At 45.5% G+C, this 25168-nt stretch overlaps 1 protein-coding gene across 1 annotated transcript; it reads left to right on the top strand.

Annotated features, from left to right (window-relative positions):
• Positions 1-1562: 1562 nt before the first annotated feature.
• LOC138645911 (hemoglobin subunit alpha-3-like) lies at positions 1563-5030 on the top strand. The gene is made up of 3 exons (XM_069735397.1): positions 1563-1708; positions 2541-2745; positions 4858-5030. Exons 1-3 carry the CDS (start codon positions 1614-1616, stop codon positions 4984-4986), a joined length of 429 nt encoding a protein of 142 aa, XP_069591498.1. The 5' UTR covers positions 1563-1613; the 3' UTR covers positions 4987-5030.
• Positions 5031-25168: the final 20138 nt, after the last annotated feature.

The raw sequence follows: 25168 nt of genomic DNA, 5'->3' as shown, positions 1-25168 counted from the left end.
AATATATGAAATTTAAACTGCATTCCTGCTCTAGAATTCACATTAGGTAGGTTCCCAGCCACAAGAATCGCCTTATCGTGGCTGCTGGGACCTATAAATTGGCCAATTTTGCGCTAAATATTAACAATGTTTCCTATTTCTAGAGCAGTAAGGCAATTCAAATTTCATCTATTTCATGTTTTCATGCTATAACACTACAGAATGCTACTTTATTTGTTTGGTCAAATTACCGCTTTTTCACACAGACAAATATGTCGATGTGAAAAAAAAATTGCACCATGCACTATTCTCGTCTATTCAAGTCTATAGGTGCGCCAAAAAATCATATCCCATAACAATCAATAGCATCAGATATTTATGGGGATATTGCAACTATTAACCTATGAAACTGTAGTCGGTCCTGTAAGTTTTATTAACAGCTCATATAACAATGGATGATAAGTTACACAGTTATAGAAAGGTTGTAAAAGTCCAAGATCCATCAAGTTCAACCCTTCTCCATATGTGGATACCATACTGGTGTAAAAACAGCCACATGAGTAGCATACGGATGACAATACCTAAGATAGGAATTGCAATGTTTCTGTAAAAATCCGATGCTAGACGGTTGGTCTGCATAGTATCCGATATTTGTATTTGGCGCGCCAATAGACTTAAAGGTAAGTCTCATCCGAATTACAGAAGAGACTAGAGCATGCTGCAATTTTTTTTTTTCGCACAGACATTTGTTCCGTGTGAAGAATTTCTCATCTGAATAGTTCATTTGAATAACACTGAAGTCTATGGGTGCGAGAAGAAAAAAATCGGATCACACAGTGGGGACGAGTGGCATCCGGTTTTATGGATACATTTCTATTTGAAACCTAGAAAACTGCATGTGACCATTTTTTATATAGTTGTATGAAAACTAATCGTACATGGACGTAAAAAACGGACACACGGATGGCACATGGATGAAAATCTGATGAAAATTAGAAAAAAAAAATCATACAATTTTTCTGGCTGAATCTCGGGCAATTTGTCCTAGGCTCGTCTGCAGCCCTATGGGTGAGCGTAAACAGGTCTCATACAGGTTACTTCTCTATTTCATGCATTTTTAATGTTTCCATTACAATTATTAAGACAGGAGACTGTATTTGGCCTTTTATTATTTATTCGATTGTTCACGTAAAAAAGGATGGCATACGTACAAAATGGACACATGGATTTCATACAGATAAAGCATTGTCAATTTTTTTCTCTGGATCAAAACCAAATGATTTTGCGTATGCTCATCTTAACCCGACCCTATGTCAGGAGGAAAAAGTTATTCTTTTATTTTAGAATGAAATGCACTTTAGCTGTAGAACAAACACAGCGACATAGATACACATATACTTGTTCATCAAAAATGAAAAGTAAAAGCCTTGCACATATTTATTCATAGGCAGCATTTTTCTGGCTGAAACATGTAAAAAAAACCATGGGTTTGGGTGTAACTCCTCAATGGCCAGTGATAGTGGATGAGTGACCACTTCTATAGTCCCTTCCCCTATAAATTCACAGCGTCCTGACACAGAGCACAAACCTTCTGTGTCTTACCCTACAGCTCAGAACGACCACACACAAGAAACATGACTTTCTCTGAGGCTGAGAAGGCTGCCATCGTGTCCATCCTGGGCAAAGCCTCCGGAAACGTGAGCGCTCTCGGTGCTGAAGCTTTGGAAAGGTAACAATTACCGTATATTGTATTTTTATTCTTATAAATAAGCATTAGCATTGAAAATATACATTGTTTTTATTTCTACATTTAAAAGTTATGTTTATATTTCATTTTAGACATAAAACCGTCTGGCGGAGTGTGATATGTGATGGACTCTAGGGTAGATACGAGTACACAGCCCCATCACGGCGATCAGTAATCTGACCGCCGTCCACTTCTGACCTAGCTATAAAAGCCAGGAGAACCTGTCTGCACGTCGGATGTCTGCTTTACCGAATATTTGTACTCACAATGAAATAGAAAAGAGAAATGAATGAATGAATAAATTGGCAAGTGGGCGTTACCATTCTCCTTGATGTGTTTCTATACGGGCTAACACTGTCAGCCCTTATTGGATAATGTCAGGTTGTGTATAGGACGCCCTCTGATTGTGACATTCAATTATCAATTTATTCATACATTTCTAGAGGAATGGGACAACTTAGACCACCAAGAAGAGATGCTCCAGAATTGTGGGAAATACAGTCACTTATTAACACCGAAACGTCAAGACAATTGTTTGGGTCTCTATAACGCTGCCAGCAATAAATGACAGTATTTCACACAATTTACTAATTCTGGTGCATCTTTTCTTAGTGGTATAAGTTGCCCCATTCCCGCAATGCTCTGCTCTCTGATAACAGGAATCAAGAAAGATGAACTTAAACCATGTAGGCAATACATATTTAATAAAAAATATGTGTATTTATATTACACTATGCTGAAATTACAGTAATAGCAGTTCCTCTATTAGGAAACTTGTGCAGTGGGATCTGATTCGATTTCTCTTTAATCCTAGGATGTTCCTGGGCTTCCCCCAGACCAAGACTTACTTCGCCCACTTTGACCTCAGCCACGGATCCACTGATCTCCAGACACATGGAGGAAAGGTCTTGGGGGCTCTTGCAGAGGCGGCCAAACACCTGGACAACTTGGAGGGATCCCTGTCCCAACTGAGTGACCTGCATGCCTACAACCTGAGAGTGGACCCAGGAAACTTCAATGTAAGACATATAACAGGCTGTAAATATGATTAAACCCTATCATGATAATTACATCCTTATCTATTACTCCATTGTATTCCATAACTGTCCTGCTATTCTAATATTACAGATATATGGCTGTGCGTGTGTGAGCAGAGTCACACAATCCAAGTTCCAATATTTCTTTCTAATTGATTGATACATATCTACATATATCTAATATTATATATATAATATTACATATCAATCAATTATAAGGAAATATTATTTCTATATATTTAACAGCAGAGCTTTAAAGAGGGCCTGTCACCAGTGGCCAGTTTCTGCTCTTGGTAATGCCTGCTGCTCCTTTCAGTAAGCCTTTTTTAATTCCACTATATGGTTTTAGAGATATAGGCATTTTTATTTAGAGCTAATTTTGAAGGCTGTCAGTATGGGGGTGTGGCTTGTAGGATGCTCTGGGGTGTGGCTTGTAGATGTTCTAGGGGTGTGGCTCATAGGATGCTCTGGGGTGTGGCTTGTAGATGTTCTGGGGGCGTGGCTCGTAGGATGCTCTGGGGTGTGGCTTGTAGATGTTCTGGGGGCGTAGCTCGTAGGATGCTCTGGGGTGTGGCTTGTAGATGTTCTGGGGGCGTGGCTCATAGGATGCTCTGGGGTGTGGCTTGTAGATGTTCTGGGGGCGTGGCTCGTAGGATGCACTGGGATGTGGCTTGTAGATGTTCTGGGGGCGTGGCTCATAGGATGCTCTGGGGTGTGGCTTGTAGATGTTCTGGGGGCATGGCTCGTAGGATGCTCTGGGGTGTGGCTTGTAGATGTTCTGGGGGCGTGGCTCATAGGATACTCTGGGGTGTGGCTTGTAGATATTCTGGGGGCGTGGCTAGTAGGATGCTCTGGAGTGTGGCTTGTAGATATTCTGGGGGTGTGGCTCGTAGGATGCTCTGGAGTGTGGCTTGTAGATATTCTGGGGGCGTGGCTCGTAGGATGCTCTGGGGTGTGGCTTGTAGATGTTCTGGGGGCGTGGCTCATAGGATGCTCTGGGGTGTGGCTTGTAGATATTCTGGGGGCGTGGCTTGTAGGATGCTCTGGAGTGTGGCTTGTAGATATTCTGGGGGCGTGGCTCAAAGAATGCTCTGGGGTGTGGCTTGTAGATGTTCTGGGGGCGTGGCTTGTAGGATGCTCTGGGGTGTGGCTTATAGATATTATGGGGGCGTGGCTCATAGAATGCTCTGGGGTGTGGCTTTTAGATGTTCTGGGGGCATGGCTCGTAGGATGCTCTGGGTTGTGGCTTGTAGATGTTCTGGGGGCATGGCTCATAGGATGCTCTGGGGTGTGGCTTGTAGATGTTCTGGGGGCATGGCTTGTAGGATGCTCTGGGGTGTGGCTTGTAGATGTTCTGGGGGCATGGCTCGTAGGATGCTCTGCATTGTTACCCTGTGAGCTTTACCCCCTTGGTGAAAACCATAAAAATAAAACAAGCAAAAAAAACAGAAAGCACAGTACGCAAGGGAGCAAAAACTGGTAACTTTTGACAAGGTGAAAAAAAAACAAAGAAAAGTATTGCAATTCTGTGATTTCACTCATACAGCACAGCCAAGAATATAATATACGTCATCTGCAATATTGACCACCATAAAATATTGCTGCAAATCTAAGCCCCCTGCCCCCAGTCTTATACGACTATATGTCATATACTCGTAATCACTCTCCAACGTCTTTACCGTTTTTCGGTGCCACTCTGGTCCCGCAGCTCCATTTTGTGACAGTAGCTTCTGGGTGGCTGGAAGAGAGAAACTATGTCACGGGCCCTCAATGCAAGTCTATGAGAGCCAGAACGAGGCCAGAACTAGGCTCTCATAGACTTGTATTGTAAAGGGACCTTCGCGCAGCCCCATGAAACACTGGAGCTGCCAGCAGGTCACTTTTCACCAGAGATCGATAGGAGCAGCAGCAAAAACAGGTGAAAACTCTGGAAGGTGAGTATGAGACAGGGGACTTACATTTAAAGCACCACTCCCGAGGTGCAATACCAGAAAATGCTGGAGTGGTGCTTTAAATTAGTATAGAAAATGGCTGTTTTTTAAGTTTGTCAAATAATAGTGACCTAATAGTGATTGTCCTGTCTTTGTGTTCCAGCTGCTGTCTCACTGCATCCTGGTCACCCTGGCTGCTCACTACTCCGCTCACTTTGATGCCGTCACCCATGCTGCTTTTGATAAGTTCATTTCAGTGGTGTCTCAAATCCTCACCTCCAAATACAGATAAAGGCATCAATCGCTCACTCTATTATGTTTAAATAAAATATTTAAGTAAACATAAGTTCTGGACTTGTATTTTGTATTAGTACTTTAGATATTTTATAGATTCTATAAAGCACAAAGTTCAAGATCTTCACCCATGAGTTGTCGGGAATCTATCAGTAGGATTAGCCCTCCTAAGCCATCTATATGGGCATGTAGGTCATAGGAAGCAGAATAACATGAGACCTTAATATCTGTGATCCGATGTCTTTATTCCAAAGAAATCCACATTTTCTTAAATGTAAATGAGCTTTAAAGATCTATGGGCCGGATACTGATCTGCATGAGAATCTGCCTCCAGAGATTATTTTAAATAAAAGGGCCATTACCAGTGTGAGACAAGTAATGACTGACAGTCTGCTGTCCGGATCTACATCGTTCACACTGGTAACTCCACTTTTATTTAAAATAAGCTTTGGAGGCAGATTCTCAGAGATATCTATGTCCGGCCCATAGATTTTGATATTCTCATGGTGCACAAATTTGCAATTGTGTCCATGCTGGGCAAATGCCTTTGGAAGTGTGAGAGATCTTGGCAGGAACTACCGCCAGTGGCCCAAGACTCCAGGTGGACCCATGGCGAGACTGCCATCATTATAATCTTATAATAACTTTTATTGCAACCATTAAAAGTGTGCATTGCCAGGCAGGTGTATATAGATGTATACTGATTGGGTTAATACACTTAATATTTTGATAGAGTATGCTTTGCAAAAAAGAAAAAAAAAAAAAAAAAAAGAAAAAAAAGAGCATGAACCGCACATCCCAAAATCATACGTTGATCTAAAGCCGCTAGGCAAAAATTAATATAACTGAATATGAGGTTTTCAGTTTAACATTCTGATCAGACTGTATGAAGCCCACTGCCCCTTCACGGCAAACCTCGTAGTGGGTCCTATCGCCCTAACGGAGCGGAGCCATGCGGCGCCCACCGCCACAGCGGCCATGCACCAGCAGGGCGGACGGCCTGTTGCCCCACAGCACCCATGCTGCAAGACTGAGTCCCCAAGACTCCAGACCGGCGCCGCTCCACCAGCACAAAGCCACAGCAACAATGGCCGCCACACAGCACCAACACCAAAATGAAAGGAGCACTTAAACTCACCTTCCTCCAGCTCTTCAGTGAGAGCCAAAATGGGCTAGACCCCTTACTTTGCAGTCTCCTGCTAATTAAAATCACCTGAGCCAAATGGGAGGAGTGCTGGTCCAAGAAGAAGACTAGAACATGCTTTGCAAAAAAGAAAAAAAAGAGCATGAACCGCACATCCCAAAATCATACGTTGATCTAAAGCCGCTAGGCAAAAATTAATATAACTGAATATGAGGTTTTCAGTTTAACATTCTGATCAGACTGTATGAAGCCCACTGCCCCTTCACGGCAAACCTCGTAATGACTGACAGTCTGCTGTCCGGATCTACATCTCTCACACTGGTAACTCCACTTTTATTTAAAATAAGCTTTGGAGGCAGATTCTCAGAGATATCTATGTCCGGCCCATAGATTTTGATATTCTCATGGTGCACAAATTTGCAATTGTGTCCATGCTGGGCAAATGCCTTTGGAAGTGTGAGAGATCTTGGCAGGAACTACCGCCAGTGGCCCAAGACTCCAGGTGGACCCATGGCGAGACTGCCATCATTATAATCTTATAATAACTTTTATTGCAACCATTAAAAGTGTGCATTGCCAGGCAGGTGTATATAGATGTATACTGATTGGGTTAATACATTTAATATTTTGATAGAGTAGACTTTTATGAAAACGGCAATACCATATATGTTTAATTGTCTACTTTTATTTTTTTGTTTTTAATGAGGTGCCAGAGTGATTAAAATTTTTAGATATTTTTTTATTTTCTTATTTTTTTAAACTTTTTCTTACCTTATTGTTTGTCCTCTTAGTGGACTTAAACCTGCATCATTTTATCACATGCTGTATGGTAGTAAAAATCAGTCTCCAATGAAGTCCACCCACAGGCTGGGTTTCAATAGCGCACCATAATGATAAGCACGAAGATCTTCAGGAGACCCCCACCTGCCATGGCAACCCATCAACAACCCACGATCTGCAGAGACAAGTTGTGAATGGAAGTTGTCAAGCTAAAGTTCTGATCAGATGGAGAAGAAATAAAAGAAAATTACCGTAATCAAATAGGTCTCCAGATCTTGACTACAATTATTGAGTACCTATTATGCTTAGCGCCATCGCTTATTATATAGTGTCCTCTCTTGTTGTCATGATCCAGACCGGGTTTTGAGTCCTGTCTTCCCTTTTCCCGGTCTGATCATATCAGGGGTTATCTTTTCTCAGCCTCAGTCTGGTCTCAGGTTTGCTATTTAGCCCTGCTGTGTGCTGCAGATCATGTCAGTTATAGTTTCTGCACATGGAAAGAAAAATGCAGCTCCAGGAATAAAAAGTATCAAAAATTTATTTAAACATATTAAAATATGGAAAACTGCTGACAAGCGAAAAATTACATCATTTGAATGGAAGCTACCATGTAGTCGCTGGACGCGTTTCGAGCACAAACGGCGCTCTTAGACTTCAGCATAAGACTAAACAGACGAATCCAATATATAACCACTGAAAACAGGTGAAAATAATTCAGCTAAGTACTTTGGGTCACTACCATGCCGACTTTGCGTCAGGGAGAGAACCAAAGCAAAAACTGCAATAACAACAAGGCATACAAAATATTCATGAAAGAAAAAACACATAACAGGCAAAATGGAAAAAAATATATATTAGTGGTTACATATTGGGTTCGTCTGTTTAGTCTTATGCTGAAGTCTAAGAGCGCTGTTTGTGCTCGAAACGCGTCCAGCGACTACATGGTAGCTTCCATTCAAATGATGTAATTTTTCACTTGTCAGCAGTTTTCCATTTTTTAAAATGTTTAAATAAATTTTTGATACTTTTTATTCTTGGAGCTGGATTTTTCTTTCCATGTGCATAAGTTTCAACGTCAGACAGAGATGTTTTTTCCTTGCTCGGACATTATGTGGACTACAGACGAATGTTTCTACTGGGTGAGCAGAAAAGTTTTTCAGTTTTAGTTTCTGACTAGTGCTGCTGTAGCTGACTCTGATTGCTCCGATTTGTCCTGCTGCGTTTGCTGTCTGAACCCGTGTCTCTGTTTTCCCCTGTTCCCGTCTTGACTCAGTGTTTCCCTTTAGTGTGCAGACTCCCTGGTGTGACTTGGCGTGTATCCTGACCTGTTTCTGTCCTTTGTCTTTTGGCTTATCCGATCCTGACCATTACTGACCCCCTAGCTTGTCCCTGACCGTGAGTTTGCTTATTCCTTTGGCACTGCGCTACAGTCTAGGATTTGACCCGGCTTGTTTTGACTATTCAGCTGTCACCTGTGGTAGCCTCACTGTTGCACTGAGGTTAGCTCTGTTTAGATGCAGACCTGCTTCCTCTCTACTGCCATCTAGTGAAGCCTACACCTACCTGCACTGCAGCAGCATGACACTTGTTATGTATAGCACTGACACATTATTAGTCCTCTCTTTATGTACGGTACTATCCGCTATTACATAACATTCTCTTTTGTTATGTATAATACCTTCCCTTATAGCATAGCGCACTGCACCTTATAACATAGCATCCTACCAAATTATATATATATATATAGTGACTACTCGTAATACTTAGCGTTATCTCTTATATAGAACTCTTATTCTTATTTAAGCTTGCGAGCAGGGCCCTCACTCCTCCTGGTATCTGTTTTGAACTGTGATTTCTGTTATGCTGTAATGTCTATTGTCTGTACAAGTCCCCTCTATAATTTGTAAAGCGCTGCGGAATATGTTGGCGCTATATAAATAAAATTATTATTATTATTATTATTATTATTTAATAATGCCCTCTTTAATTTTGTATAGGACCTATCTTAATACATAGTGACCTCTCTTATATTATCTAGCACTTTTCCTTATTACAAGGTGTTGTCTCTTATTATGTATAGTGCCATCCCTTTTTACAGTGTCCTTCCTTAATATGTATTGCGGCCTCCCATGTAGCATAGTGTCCTCTCTTATCATGTTCAGCGCTGTCAAGATATTACAGTGTCCTCTCTTGTTATATATAGTGCCTTCCCTCATTGTATAGTGCTGGGGCTGTCATGATCCCAATGGCAGGGGATCACCAAAGGACAAGCACAGATACAAACAAGCTCTAGGGCGATGGAACCTGAGCTGACCACGACCCTGAACCTAACACACAAATAAAAGTAGCCGGGGAACGTGCCTACGATGATCCTAGACGTCTCGCTCCAGCCGAAGATCTAACTTCCCCTATTAGTAGAAACACAGACCTCTCTTGCCTCCAGAGAAATCCCCCACAGAAATAGCAGCCCCCCACATATAATGACGGTGAAATGAGAGGAAAGCACATACGCAGTATGAAAACAGTTTCAGCAAAATGAGGCCCGCTAAAGCTAGATAGCAGAGGATACAAAAGTGAACTGCGCGGTCAGCGAAAAACCCTTCAAAAAACCATCCTGAAATTACTTGAACTCATGTGCCAACTCATGGTACATGAGGAGCAATTTCAGCCCACTAGAGCAACCAGCAGCAAGAATCACATATCTGCAGGCTGGACTAAAAACCAAATAAAGCAAAACACCAAAACAGGAAAATCCAAACTTAGCTTGACCAGAAGGTTCTAGGAGCAGGGAGCAGAGGTAACAAGACACACTGGATACATTGATAACCGGCGAGGAAATGCCAGCAAAGCCAGGTTAAATAGGAAACTCCCATATGCTGATGGATCAGGTGGAACCCAGAAACCCAGGAAAGACAAGTCACCCAGTACCATCAGTAACCACCAGAGGGAGCCCAAAAACAGAACTCACAACAGTACCCCCCCCTTGAGGAGGGGTCACCGAACCCTCACGAGAACCACCAGGGCGACCAGGATGAGCCCTATGAAAAGCGCGAACCAAATCATCAGCATGAACATCCGAGGCAACCACCCAAGAATTATCCTCCTGACCATAACCCTTCCACTTGACCAAATACTGGAGTTTCCGTCTGGAAACACGAGAATCCAAGATCTTCTCCACAACATACTCCAATTCTCCCTCCACCAGCACTGGAGCAGGAGGCTCAAGCGAAGGAACAACAGGTACCTCATACTTCCGCAACAACGACCGATGGAACACATTATGAATAGCAAACGATGCCGGGAGATCCAAACGAAACGACACAGGGTTAAGAATTTCCAAGATCCTATAGGGACCGATGAACCGAGGCTTGAACTTAGGAGAAGAGACCTTCATAGGAACAAAACGAGAAGACAACCACACCAAGTCACCAACAAGAAGTCGAGGACCCACGCGGCGACGGCGATTAGCAAACTGCTGAGCCTTCTCCTGGGACAACTTCAAATTGTCCACCACATGACTCCAAATCCGGTGCAACCTATCCACCACCATGTCCACTCCAGGACAATCAGAAGGTTCCACCTGACCAGAGGAAAAACGAGGATGAAACCCCGAATTACAAAAGAAAGGAGAAACCAAGGTAGCAGAACTAGCCCGATTATTAAGGGCAAACTCGGCCAGCGGCAAAAAGGTAACCCAGTCATCCTGATCAGCAGAAACAAAACACCTTAAATAAGTTTCCAAGGTCTGATTAGTTCGTTCAGTCTGGCCATTCGTCTGAGGATGGAATGCAGACGAAAAGGACAAATCAATGCCCATCTTAGCACAGAACGTCCGCCAAAATCTAGACACAAACTGGGATCCCCTGTCAGAAACGATGTTCTCAGGAATCCCATGCAAACGAACCACATTCTGAAAAAACAGAGGGACCAACTCGGAGGAAGGAGGCAACTTAGGCAAGGGTACCAGATGAACCATTTTAGAAAAGCGATCACACACAACCCAGATGACGGACATTTTTTGAGAGACAGGGAGATCCGAAATAAAGTCCATGGAAATGTGCGTCCAAGGCCTCTTCGGGATAGGCAAAGGTGACAACAATCCACTGGCCCGAGAACAGCAAGGCTTAGCCCGAGCACAAACCTCACAAGACTGCACAAAAGAACGCACATCCCTCGACAAGGAAGGCCACCAAAAAGACCTGGCCACCAAGTCTCTAGTACCAAATATTCCAGGATGACCTGCCAACGCAGAAGAATGGACCTCGGAGATGACTCTACTGGTCCAATTATCCGGAACAAACAGTCTCTCAGGCGGACAACGATCAGGTTTACCCGCCTGAAACTCCTGCAAAGCACGTCGCAAGTCTGGGGAGACAGCAGACACAATCACCCCATCCCTAAGGATACCAGAGGGCTCAGAATTTCCAAGGGAGTCAGGCACAAAACTCCTAGAAAGAGCATCCGCCTTCACATTCTTTGAACCTGGCAGGTATGAAACCACAAAATTGAAACGAGAGAAAAACAGTGACCAACGAGCCTGTCTAGGATTCAGACGCCTGGCAGACTCAAGGTAAATCAAATTTTTGTGATCAGTCAAGACCACCACACGATGTCTAGCACCCTCTAGCCAATGACGCCACTCCTCAAATGCCCACTTCATGGCCAAAAGTTCCCGATTACCAACATCATAATTCCGCTCAGCCGGCGAAAACTTTCTAGAAAAAAACGCGCATGGCTTCATCACTGAGCCATCGGAGCTTCTCTGTGACAAAACCGCCCCCGCTCCAATCTCGGAAGCATCAACCTCAACCTGAAAAGGGAGCGAAACATCCGGCTGACGCAACACAGGAGCAGAAGAAAACCGGCGCTTAAGTTCCTGAAAGGCCTCCACAGCCGCAGGAGACCAATTAGCAACATCAGCACCCTTCTTAGTCAAATCCGTCAAAGGCTTAACAACACTAGAAAAATTAGTTATAAAACGACGATAGAAATTAGCAAAGCCCAAGAACTTCTGTAGACTCTTAAGAGATGTAGGCTGCGTCCAGTCACAAATAGCCTGAACCTTGACGGGATCCATCTCAATAGTAGAAGGGGAAAAAATATACCCCAAGAAAGAAATCTTCTGGACTCCAAAGAGACACTTTGAGCCTTTTACAAACAAGGAATTGGCCCGCAGGACCTGAAACACCTTCCTGACCTGCTGAACATGAGACTCCCAGTCATCAGAAAAAACCAAAATATCATCCAAATACACAATCATAAATTTATCCAGATATTCACGGAAAATATCGTGCATAAAGGACTGGAAGACTGAAGGAGCATTAGAAAGTCCAAAAGGCATTACCAAATACTCAAAATGGCCCTCAGGCGTATTAAATGCGGTTTTCCACTCATCACCTTGCTTTATTCGTATAAGATTATACGCACCCCGAAGATCAATCTTAGTGAACCATTTAGCCCCCTTAATGCGAGCAAACAAATCAGTCAACAATGGCAAAGGATACTGATATTTTACGGTAATCTTATTCAAAAGACGATAATCTATTGAAGGCCTCAAGGAACCATCTTTTTTGGCCACGAAAAAAAAACCTGCTCCCAAAGGGGACAAAGATGGACGAATATGTCCCTTTTCCAAGGACTCCTTAACATAATCCCGCATAGCAGTATGCTCTGGCACTGACAGATTGAACAAACGACCTTTAGGAAATTTACTGCCTGGAATTAAATTTATAGCACAATCGCAATCCCTGTGAGGAGGAAGCGAACTGAGCTTAGGCTCCTCAAAAACATCCCGATAGTCAGACAAAAACACAGGAATCTCAGAAGGAGTAGATGAAGCGATAGAAATCGGAGGTGCATCATCATGAACCCCCTGACAACCCCAGCTTAACACAGACATTTTTTTCCAGTCAAGGACTGGATTATGAGTTTGTAACCATGGCAGACCAAGTACTAGAACATCATGCAAATTATACAGTACCAGGAAGCGAATCACCTCCTACGCATACGCATGGTCACTTGTGTCCAGTACTGAGGTTTATTCATAGCCAAAGGTGTAGAGTCAATTCCCTTCAAAGGAATAGGGACTTCCAGAGGCTCCAGACTAAACCCACAGCGATTGGCAAATGACCAATCCATAAGACTCAGGGCAGCGCCTGAATCCACATAGGCATCGACGGAAATGGATGATAATGAACAAATCAGAGTCACAGACAGAATGAACTTAGACTGTAAAGTACTAATGGCAACAGACTTATCAACCTTTTTTGTGCGTTTAGAGCATGCTGATATAACATGAGCTGAATCACCACAATAAAAGCACAACCCTTTTTTCCGCCTATACTTTTGCCGTTCACTTCTGGACTGAATTCTATCACATTGCATTATCTCAGGTGACGGTTCAGACGACACCGCCAAATGATGCACAGATTTGCGCTCCCGTAAACGCCGATCAATCTGAACAGCCATAGTCATAGACTCATTCAGACCAGCAGGCGCAGGGAACCCCACCATAACATCTTTAATGGCCTCAGAAAGGCCATCTCTGAACTTTGCAGCCAGAGCGCACTCATTCCACTGAGTAAGCACCGACCACTTCCGAAATTTTTGACAATAAATTTCTGCTTCATCTTGCCCCTGAGAGAGGGCCAACAAAGCTTTTTCAGCCTGAATCTCTTGGTTAGGTTCCTCATAGAGCAAACCCAATGCCAGAAAAAACGCATCCGCATTAAGCAACGCAGGGTCCCCTGGTGCCAATGCAAATGCCCAATCCTGAGGGTCACCCCGCAGGAAAGATATAATTATCTTGACTTGCTGAGCAGGGTCTCCAGAGGAGCGAGATTTCAGAGAAAGAAACAACTTGCAATTGTTCCTAAAATTCAGAAAACGAGATCTATCTCCAGAAAAAAACTCTGGGACAGGAATTCTAGGTTCAGACATAGGAGCATGTACAACAAAATCCTGTATATTTTGAACCTTAGTGGCAAGATTATTCAGGCTGGAAGCCAAACTCTGGACGTCCATGATAAACAGCTGGGATCAGAGCCATTCAAAGATTAAGAGGAGGAGGAAGTAGCCAGGCTGCAATAAGGCTAGGCAGCAAACTCTGAGGGAAAGAGAAGGAGAAAAAAAAAAAAAAAAAAAAAAACTTCCTCAGACTACTTATCCTCCTACTTCAGCCAATACAATTAACACTTTGTGGGCCGGTTATACTGTCATGATCCCAATGGCAGGGGATCACCAAAGGACAAGCACAGATACAAACAAGCTCTAGGGCGATGGAACCTGAGCTGACCGCGACCCTGAACCTAACACACAAATAAAAGTAGCCGGGGAATGTGCCTACGATGATCCTAGACGTCTCGCTCCAGCCGAAGATCTAACTTCCCCTATTAGTAGAAACACAGACCTCTCTTGCCTCCAGAGAAATCCCCCACAGAAATAGCAGCCCCCCACATATAATGACGGTGAAATGAGAGGAAAGCACATACGCAGTATGAAAACAGTTTCAGCAAAATGAGGCCCGCTAAAGCTAGATAGCAGAGGATACAAAAGTGAACTGCGCGGTCAGCGAAAAACCCTTCAAAAAACCATCCTGAAATTACTTGAACTCATGTGCCAACTCATGGTACATGAGGAGCAATTTCAGCCCACTAGAGCAACCAGCAGCAAGAATCACATATCTGCAGGCTGGACTAAAAACCAAATAAAGCAAAACACCAAAACAGGAAAATCCAAACTTAGCTTGACCAGAAGGTTCTAGGAGCAGGGAGCAGAGGTAACAAGACACACTGGATACATTGATAACCGGCGAGGAAATGCCAGCAAAGCCAGGTTAAATAGGAAACTCCCATATGCTGATGGATCAGGTGGAACCCAGAAACCCAGGAAAGACAAGTCACCCAGTACCATCAGTAACCACCAGAGGGAGCCCAAAAACAGAACTCACAACATGGGGCATGTTCAGACAACCATAGATTCTCCCATCTAGGGAATTGGTCACATATGCAATTCTCTCAGATGAGGAGAAGATGGAGAAAAAAATGTTTCCATCTTCTCCATTCTGTCAGTCCATGGAAATCGGATCAAACTTGGGCATGCTGACATATTTTCTGTGAACAGACTCTTTTGAAGAAGAAATCAGACATGTGCATCGTCCCATAAAATAGCATTGGTCCGGATGTGATACGATAGTTTGCTGTCTCACACTCGGACCAAAATACTCTAGTCTGCACCTGCCCATATATGAGTTGACAGAAACTTGTCCTAGAATGTTATTAAGTAAGGAGCACTGTTGTACCACCAATGGCGGCAGGCCATGCCACTACTATGAGGCTGTGAGCTGGGGGGCTCAGTGTCAGCGGCTGGACAGGCCCGCCCTCTGCCCGTCAGCTCAGAATGATAGGGGTTGTTGAAGCATCTGCCGATGCTCCCTCCTCCATCATCATTGCTCCTGTTGACGGCTGGAGGGAGGGCCCGTACGTAAGCGCGACCAATGAAGATGGAGGATGGAGCATCAGAAGCATCCAGCCCCATCATTCTTCTTCGGCATCTGACGTGTCAGAGCAGAGGGCGCGATAACGTCATTACAGCGCACCCATGGTTCTGACATGTCCACACCACAGACTCAGCAGACCCAAACATTGGGTGGAATGAGGAGAGGTGAGTATTGTATTTATTTTTTAAAATCAGTGACTGGTGGCCATAATAGCGTATTGAGGACCTTGGGGGGGGGGGGGGGGGTGAATTATATTACATGGAGGACCACGGTGGGGGGGCTGCATTTTATTGTATGAGGGACCATGGGGGAGTGCATTTTATTCTATGGAGAACGATGGGGGTGCATTATATTCTATGGAGCAAAATGGGGAGTGAATTATATTCTACGGAAGACCATGGTGGGGAATGGGTTGCATTTTATTCTATGGTGGAACATGGGTGGTGCATTACATTGTATGGAGGACCATGGTGGGGGTTGCATTTTATTGTATGGGGGTGCACTCTATTGTATAGAGGACTATGGGGAGTGCATTATATTGTGTGGAGTACCATGGGGGGTGCATTATATTGTATGGAGAACCATGGGGTGCATTATTTTGTATGGAGGACCATGGGGAGTGCCTTAAATTGTATGGTGGACTATGGGGGTGCATTATATTCCATGGAGGACCATGGGGGTGCATTATATTCTATGGGGGACCATGGGAGGTGCATTATATTCTATGGGGGGCCATGGTGAATGCATTATATTATATGGAGGATCATGGGGTGTGCATTATATTCTAAGGAGGACCAGGGGGTGTTTTATGGAGGACCATTGGGGTGCATTCTACTGTATGAAGGACTATGGGGAGTTTATTATACTGTATAGAGGACAATGGGGGGTGCATTATTTTCTATGAAGGTCCATGGGGAGTGCATTATATTCTATGGACTATGGAAAGAGATTTATATTCTATGAAGGACCATGAGGTGCATTATATTTTATGGAGTACCATGGGAGTGCATTATATTCTATGGAGGACAACGGGGGTGCATTATATTCTATGAATGACTATGTGGGGTGCATTATATTGTATGGAGGACCACAGAGGTGCATTATATTCTATGGAGGACCATGGGGGTGCATTGTATTTTATGGAAGACCATGAGGGGTGCATTATTTTCCATGAAGGACCATGGAGGTGCATTATATTGTATGGAGGACCATGGGGAGTGCATTATAATTTATGAAGGACCATGTGGGGTGCACTATATTCTCTGGAGGACCATGGAGGGTACATTATATTCTATGGAACACCATGGGGGATGCATTATATTCTATGCATGACCATGGAGGGTGCATTATATTCTATAGAGGACCATGGGGGGTGGATTATATTTTATGGAGGACCATGAGGGGTGCGTTATATTCTATGGAGGACAATGGGGGTGCATTATTTTCCATGAAGGACCATGGAGGTGCATTATATTGTATGGAGGACCATGGGAAATGCATTATAATTTATAAAGGACCATGTGGGGTGCACTATATTCTTTGGAGGACCATGGAGGGTACATTATATTCTATGGAGCACCATGGGGGATGCATTATATTCTATGCATGACTATGGAGGGTGCATTATATTTTATGGAGGACCATGAGGGGTGCATTATATTCTATGGAGGACAATGGGGGTGCATTATATTGTATGGAGGACCATGAAGGGTGCATTATTTTCCATGAAAGACCATGGAGGGCAGCACGGTGGGCAGCACGGTGGCTTAGTGGTTAGCACTGCAGCCTTGCAGCGCTGGAGTCCTGGGTTCGAATCCCACCAAGGACAACATCTGCAAAGAGTTTGTATGTTCTCTCCGTGTTTGCGTGGGTTTCCTCCGGGCACTCCGGTTTCCTCCCACATTCCAAAGACATACTGATAGGGAATTTAGATTGTGAGCCCTAACGGGGACAGCGATGATAATGTGTGCAAAACTGTAAAGCGCTGCGTAATATGTTAGCGCTATATAAAAATAAAGATTATTATTATTATTTATTATATTGTATGGAGGACCATGGGGAGTGCATTATAATTTATGAAGGACCATGTGGGGTGCACTATATTCTGTGGAGAACCATGGAGGGTACATTATATTCTATGGAGCACCATGGGGGATGCATTATATTCTATGCATGACCATGGAGGGTGCATTATATTCTATAGAGGACCATGGGGGGTGCATTATATTCTATGCAGGACCATGGAGGGTGCATTAGATTATATGGAGGACCATGGGGTGTGCATTATATTCTATGGAGGACCATGGGGGGGGGGTTCATTATATTCTATGAAGGACCATGGGTGGTGCATTATATTCTACAGAGGACCAATGAGGTGTGTATTATATTCTAGTGTGTATTATATTCTATGAAAGACCATGGGGGTGCATTATATTCTATGGAGGACCATGGGGGTGCATTATATTGTGTAGAGAACCATGGGGGTGCATTATATTCTATGGAGGACCATGGGGGTGTATTACATTGTACAGAAGACCATGGGGTGGTGCATTATACTGTATGAAAGGGCATTGTGGTGCATTATATTGTATAGACGACCATGTTAGGGTGCATTATGCTGTATGGAGGATAATGGGGAGTGTATTATATTGTACAGAGGTCCATGAGGGCTGCATTATACAGTATGGAGGATGATGGGGAGTGCACTATATTATATAGAGTGCAGTGCCCCAGGGTCCTGGTCATTGTAGTAATATCATTCTCCTCTAAGGGGAAGTGGTGTTACGTTTGGAGGCAAAGAAGGACAACTGAATCCAGGTATCACAAACATGCAACACATTTTATACTCCAGGCCGCCAGGGGGAGCTCTGCTCCTATTTATTAGGGCACTCCTCACACTTAGGTAAAACTGGTTGCTTGGGGAAGAAGTTAGTTAGTTGCTGGCTGAGCTTCGTTAGGTAGTTGGTCCCTAACAGGGGTGGGATCCTATATAATATCAGAAAACACAGCATTCTGTAGAACTGGGTGTTGGTGGTGCTCAAGTAGGGTGTCCAACCCGTAGATCGAAGATGAATAAACTTGGCACTCAATGTAAATCAAAAGCTTCTTGCTTATTAATGCATCCAGACAAAAAACTGCTAAACGTTTTCAGTCCAGCACAGGACCTTCGTCAGAGCTTCTTTAACATAAACTGGATGTAGAAGCAAGTAAAATGCGTAAATGAATGAGCGTCCAAATGAAAGGAAACTGCTGTGGTAGGTATAGGCTGAAGGATTGGAGGACATTGCACATGGAGAACAAGCGCCATGATAAGGAGCAAATACTTGCAAGGAGTACTGCGCTGACGGTCCGGATCCTGAGGAGCAACGCAGGAGGGGTGGGATCCTGTCAGAGATCGAGACAGGAGGACACGGAGCTGTGCATGCCCTGAGAGCTGCAGCTTCTAGAAAGAGACACTGAAGGAGAACTGTATTGTAGAGAGGGTGAAGAAGTCATAGCAATGAAGGGCGTGGCCTATCTGCTGATGGAGTAGGTCGCACAGAGTGGGAGCTCCTCAGCCAGGAACCTCAAAGCGGCACACTTCTACCTCTCAGGTGTCCTCTTCTGCCTTCACGACATTGGTGCTGGCTCCCGGAGCGTCGGTGAGTGCATGGGGAAATCCAGAGCGTCCAACCGCGATCCCCCTAGGAGAATTCCCGACTTCTTTGCAGCCACCCCGCAGCCACCGCCGGAATCCAAGATGGTGCCGTCCTCCCCCAGGGCTTCCCGCTCTTCACAACGCAACGCTCAGGCGTCGCGGTCCGGCGCTGCGGCGTCGCATCCAGATGGAACAGCGCTACATTCGGACGCAGCAGCGTCGCATTTTGGCGGAGCAGCGTTAAATTCAGGCGGCTCGGCGTCTGACGCAGCTGATGGCCCGGTGACCGCATCTCTCCTTAGAGGACTGCTTGGGGACCTTAGATCCTCCATCCAAGAGGACTTGCGTTCTATGCTGGCTGAGCTAAGAGGAGAGGTGGCAGAGCTGGGCAACCGCACGGACCGCCTGGAGCGCAAGATGGCGGAACTGGTCTCCTCTCATAATGAGCTCTGGGACGCACATGAATCCCTGCAAACCCTAGCTGCTAAAACCCACGCTAAAGCCCTGGACCTGGAAGATAGGTCCAGGAGAAATAACGTTAAACTGAGAGGCATCGAGGAATCTGTCCTGGCAGGGGATTTGAAGTCATTCCTGCAGGACTTTATGGCGGCAGCCTTACCGCAGTTCGCGCCAAAGGACTTCATAATAGACCGCGTGCATAGGATCCCTAAACCCTCTGGCCTGGGGCCCTCCATCCCCAGAGATGTGCTGGCGCGCATACATTTTTTTGAGATAAAGGAGGACTTCCTACAGGCCCTAAGGAGAACCCCAGCGCTTCCTGAACGATTTGCAAACATCTCAGTCTTTCCGGATCTCTCTCCGGGCACTTTGGCTCTGCGGAGGACCTTCGCCCCCTACACTGCCATCCTCAGAGAGAAAGGCATCCTGTATCGCTGTGGATTTCCGATGAAGCTGCTCATTCGCAAAGATGGATCAATCACTACCTGCCTAACTCCGTCCCACGCGGCTTCGGCTCTCGCTAAATGGGGACTCCCGACTCCGGACTCCTCGAGTGCCGTGAACATTCCTAAGCATGGGTCTGACGGAGGTCCCAGGGCCCGTATCACACCGGACTGGGAGGAGGCCTGAGTCTACTGTATCTTTGGTTCCTGGCTATTTTCCCGCACGGATTTACTTGGTTTTTCTTTTTTTTTCCTTTTTTAAGCTGCGTTGGTTTCTCGCTTGAGAGCTCCAGCAGCATTTGTTTGCCCCATAGGTGAACTGTTTTTTTGATTCTCACCTTCTGGACTCAGGATATTCCTGAATGGACCTTGGTCCGCTGGTTTTTTTGTTGTATGTCCTGTTTGTTTCCCTATGTTCTTTCTCTCCTGTTTCTGTTTTGCCCTTTCTTATGTCCTGCTATATTGACCACATGTTTTCTTTGCCTTTGCTCAGGTTATCAGTGTTTGAGGACTGTAAAACTGTTCTTATGCCTTTTCAATGAGTATCTCACTGCATTCAGTTAACGTTAATGGCCTCAACTCGCCGGGTAAGAGGTCTGTGGTTTGGCGTCAGTTGAGCAAATCCCGTCATGATATTTTATGTCTCCAGGAAACGCACTTGCTGGAATGTGATAACTCCAGAATGCAATCAGGTCTGTACCCGCATCAGTTTTTTGCCAATGGCCCATCAAAAAAGGTGGGTGTAGCCATTTTCTTCAGCAGGTCCAACTCCTTCCAACTGGTTCGCTCTATAGCGGATCCATTGGGTAGATTCATTGTGGTGTTGTGTCTCATTAATAATGCTCCATATACTATTGCCTCGATATATGCCCCTAATGTAGGCCAACTTAAGTTTTTAGAGGGTGTATTCAAAACTCTTAATGATATTCAACATGGGCACAAGCTGATAGCTGGTGACTTCAATGCCCCAATGTCCAAAGTCCTTGACTGCTCTGCCTCCTCACTGTCTAGATGTGAAGTCGGGCCTCTAGCTGACTCTTTCCACTTGCATGATGTCTGGCGGTACCTGCACTGCGGTGAGAGAGACTACACATTTTTGTCTCCCAGACACGGTTCTTATAGCAGGATCGATTTTGTGCTGGTGAATGACGTGGCTCTCCCTCACTGCATCGCAGCAGATATTGGCAGTATCACCTGGTCGGATCATGCCCCGGTGTCCCTTACCCTGAAGGACCCATTGGCCATCAGACCCCCTGCGCGTTGGCGCCTTAATGCCCACCTCCTGGCTGACCAATCCAATTCCCAATGTATAGAGGAGGCCTTGGGAGAATTTTTTGCCTCCAACGACACTCCTGACATTGGTGACGATACCCTCTGGTTCGCCCACAAGGCGGTGATTAGGGGTCACTTCATCAAGCTAGCGGCAAAGGCTAAGAGGAAATACAATGCGGCACTTCAGGTAGCCTTAGACGAATTATCTCGCCTGGAATCTGCTCATAAACTTTCTCCTACTCCAGCGCTTCTCTCTGACCTTTCTAAAGCCCGCATACATGTTCGCAATCTCCTCCTCCATAAGGCTGAGAAGGCCCTGAGGAAAACCAGAGCCAAATTCTACACAATGGGGGATCGAGCGGGTGCTGTTCTGGCTAGACGTGTTAGGAAGAGAGAGGCCCAATCCAAGATCCCATTCTTGCTCCGGTCTGACGGCTCCCAGGTTCGCAACCCGATTCAGATTGCGGAGGAGTTTGCTTCTTATTATTCCTCGCTCTATGACCTCGGGTCTGACCTGGGGATTCCTCAACCTACGCGGGAGTCAATTTTGGCGTTCTTGGAGAGGGCTAATCTCCCCTCGGTCACTCAGGAGCAGCTCTCCTTCCTAAATTCCCCCATTGTCGAGTCTGAACTCTCGCAGATTATCAGAGAGGCCAATAAGGGTTCTTCCCCGGGGCCTGATGGCTTTCCCTTCTCCTACTATGCTCAGTTTCTTCCTGTCCTTGCCCCCTTTCTGTTGCGTCTTTTTAATAATTGGCTGGCGGTTGGTAGTATTAGGGCTGAGGGGTTGGAGGCAGCCATTGCGACTCTCCCCAAACAAGGGAAACCCACAACATCTCCGGGGAACTTCCGCCCGATAGCACTCTTAAACTGCGACGTTAAGATTTACGCAAAAATCTGGGCCAATAGATTGTTCTCAGTCCTTCCTGATCTCATTCACCCCGACCAAGTTGGGTTTGTTCCTGGCAGACAGACGAGGGATGGTACCAGACGATTGATAGATCTCTTGGATGTGGTGGAGAGGGGGAGTCTCCCCAGTGTATTCCTGTCGCTCGATGCCGAGAAGGCGTTCGACAGAGTGCACTGGGGCTATATCGAGCTCACATTGGAGAAATTTGGGCTTACCGGGCAGATTAGCAAAGCGGTTATGGCATTGTATTCCAACCCATGCGCGTCGGTTCGATCGGCGGGATTCGGGTCTCGAACGTTTCCTATTAAGAACGGTACTCGTCAAGGCTGCCCCCTCTCCCCTATCATCTTTGCTCTGATCATGGAGCCCTTGGCCGCCATGGTCAGGCAGTGCGCGGACATAAGGGGAATTGCGGTGGGGGGAACTGAACATAAAATTGGTCTTTATGCAGACGACGTGGTCCTGACCTGCACCTCTCCCTTAACTTCATTGACTGCAATCACCACCATCCTATCTGAGTTCTCGGCGGTTTCATATTATAAACTTAATCTCACCAAATCCACAATTTTCCCCCTCTTCCTCCCCCTCCCCCCCCCTTCAGATTCAAATTCAATCTCAATATGCTTTTATTTGGGCTCCCTTGGGCTTTACATATCTGGGCATCAAGATTACTAGGCTAGATAACATAGTCCGAGTAAATTGCGAAGAAACTCTTTCGGAGGTCAGGAGGGGCATGGAGCAAATATCAAGCGCGTCTCTCTCGTGGATGGCCCGCATACAAACGGCGAAAATGCTATTCCTCCCCAAAATAATGTACCTCTTTCGGTGCCTTCCCCTTTTTATCTCCTCGAAGTTTATTTCGGCTTTTCAATCTTTGATAGACCGATTTATCTGGAATAAGAAGCCCCATAGGGTCAGGCGTCGGATTATGTCCCTTCCGTACTCTGCGGGGGGGTTGGGAGCTCCTGCGGTCCAGGCGTATTACAGGGCGGCGATCCTTGAGCCCCTTAAAATATGGTGTGAGGGGAACTCATGTTTGCCCTGGTTTCTGATTGAATCCCATTTTGCTCCCCAAAACTCGCTTAGATTGCTTTTGGAGCTCCAACTACTTCAAGTTCCTCCTGTGGGCCCCTGTCTCCGTTCTATTAGGAACGCATCTAAACTGTGGGCGCTCCTTAGCACTTCTCTCCTAACATTCATGTTTGACTATGTCTCTTTGCAGGCTGTGGAGTGTGCCATTGTCCACATTTCTCTTGCCTCCTGGACGAGGCGTGGGGTGCACCGGGTGGCGGACCTTTTCGGCTCGGACGGTCTCTTGTCGTTTGAGGACCTTGCAGGGAGATTTTCCCTCACTGGGTCTGACTTCTTTCAATACCTGCAGATTCGCAGCTTCCTCAGACCGTGGCGGTCATTCGGTGCACCCCCGCCTCTGACAGAGGACCCGGCCCATAGATTTTTCAGACCATCCACCATTGTGCCACATGGCATCTCCATAATTTATAAAGCCCTCATTTCATTTGGTTCTACTGACAAACTGCCTTTTATGTCTTCCTGGGAGTCAGCGTTGGGCTTTGAGGCTTCCTTGGAGGATTGGCAATTTGCTATGGTACACCCTTCTAGGTTCTCGTCTTGTTTGGGCCACTTGGAGCAGGTGAAAAAAATTCAGCTCCACTGGTACCTCACCCCCGCCCGATTGGCGAGGGTTTTCCCGGCTACCTCTCCGCGCTGCTGGAAGGGATGTGGCGCCCTTGGGTCCTCCTCTCATGTCTGGTGGTCGTGTCCGCAGGTCCGGGTCTTCTGGCGTGAGGTGGAGACTTTGATTGAGGATCTGATCCGTATGCCCCTTGTTCTGAGTGGCCAACTCGCTGTCCTGGGCATCTCCCTCATCGATCTCCCTGCCCCCCTGCGCCCCATAGTTTCTAATATCCTAGTGGCCGCTAGGCAATGTATCGCGAAGCATTGGAAGACCTCCGTTTCCCCCTCCAGAGCAGAGCTGATCTCCAGGATTGATTTACATTTTTGTTATGAGGTCATAATGGCAGGGGGTCTTTCGAAAAGAGCTAGGGTCCTATCGTGGTGGGACCCTTGGACGTCCTCGCCATTTGTATCTCAGTCTGCCCTTTCCCTTATTTAAACTGTTTGCTCCTACAATTCTGCTCTTGTTTTTTGGTTTTCTGTTTATTTCTTCTATCCTCTATGTGACACTGTATTTATGTATTTTGTATTGATTACATTGTGGTCCTTAATACGGTATACATTGGATTTTTCCCCTGATCCCCCCTTCCTTCCCCCCCACCTTCCCTTTTCATTCTGATATGTTGTTTATTGTGAAAAATGTTCAATAAATACTGATTGGTTAAAAAGAAGTCATAGCAAAGGAGTGGATATCAGAGGAGAACAGCCCTACACAGGCTTCCTTCTTCTGAGGCGCAGGATCCCAGTAGCCGGAACACCGAGGGAGCAACGATTCTTTATGCCTTGCTCCAGAGACCGGCAGGACAACTAATTTCATGTTACCTGTCCGCCCCTACACCCAGGAGGCACGGTGGCACCCCTTAGAGGCTGGGGCATGATAGAGTCCCTGTAAAACGCCTCAAGCCACCGGTCATACGGGTTTGTCCTATCCATCTGGGGGACAGAGAGAGAGACATAACATCTACAACATCTGTGAGGACCTTATGAGAAGCTTAGCAGTAAGGGACTACAACACCACGGCGCTAGAGGAAGGCTACTGATTTCTACATGGACAAGGGGACTCTGGATTTGCCTCCAAACCGGCCGGACTCTGCCTGCCCTGTGGTCTAGTGCTCTGGACTGTGGATGCTGAAACCTTCAGTAAAAGGTAAAGAGACGGCAACCTTGTGTCCTCGTTCAAATGATTTAAAGCAAGAAAAACCGAGATGGTCTCATAGAAGGGGATCACCACACATAAGGATAAGGCACTAGTAAAGACACAACTTTATTAAGACACCACATATAAGTAGCAAAACACAGACAGTTTAAAAACATTTAAAAACATATACTTTACACAAAAGGCC

This window comes from Ranitomeya imitator, chromosome 7 (genome assembly GCF_032444005.1).
Source record: "Ranitomeya imitator isolate aRanImi1 chromosome 7, aRanImi1.pri, whole genome shotgun sequence".
Lineage (NCBI taxonomy): Eukaryota > Metazoa > Chordata > Amphibia > Anura > Dendrobatidae > Ranitomeya > Ranitomeya imitator.
The sequence above is the reverse complement of the archived record's forward strand: the minus strand, read 5'-3'. Positions and strand labels throughout refer to the sequence as shown.

Coding starts and splice junctions, on each gene's coding strand:
- LOC138645911 (XM_069735397.1), top strand. CDS start 1,614: ATGACTTTCTCTGAGGCTGAGAAGGCTGCCATCGTGTCCATCCTGGGC. Junction 1,709..2,540: donor GGTGCTGAAGCTTTGGAAAG/GTAACAATTACC, acceptor CTTTAATCCTAG/GATGTTCCTGGGCTTCCCCC. Junction 2,746..4,857: donor TGGACCCAGGAAACTTCAAT/GTAAGACATATA, acceptor TTTGTGTTCCAG/CTGCTGTCTCACTGCATCCT.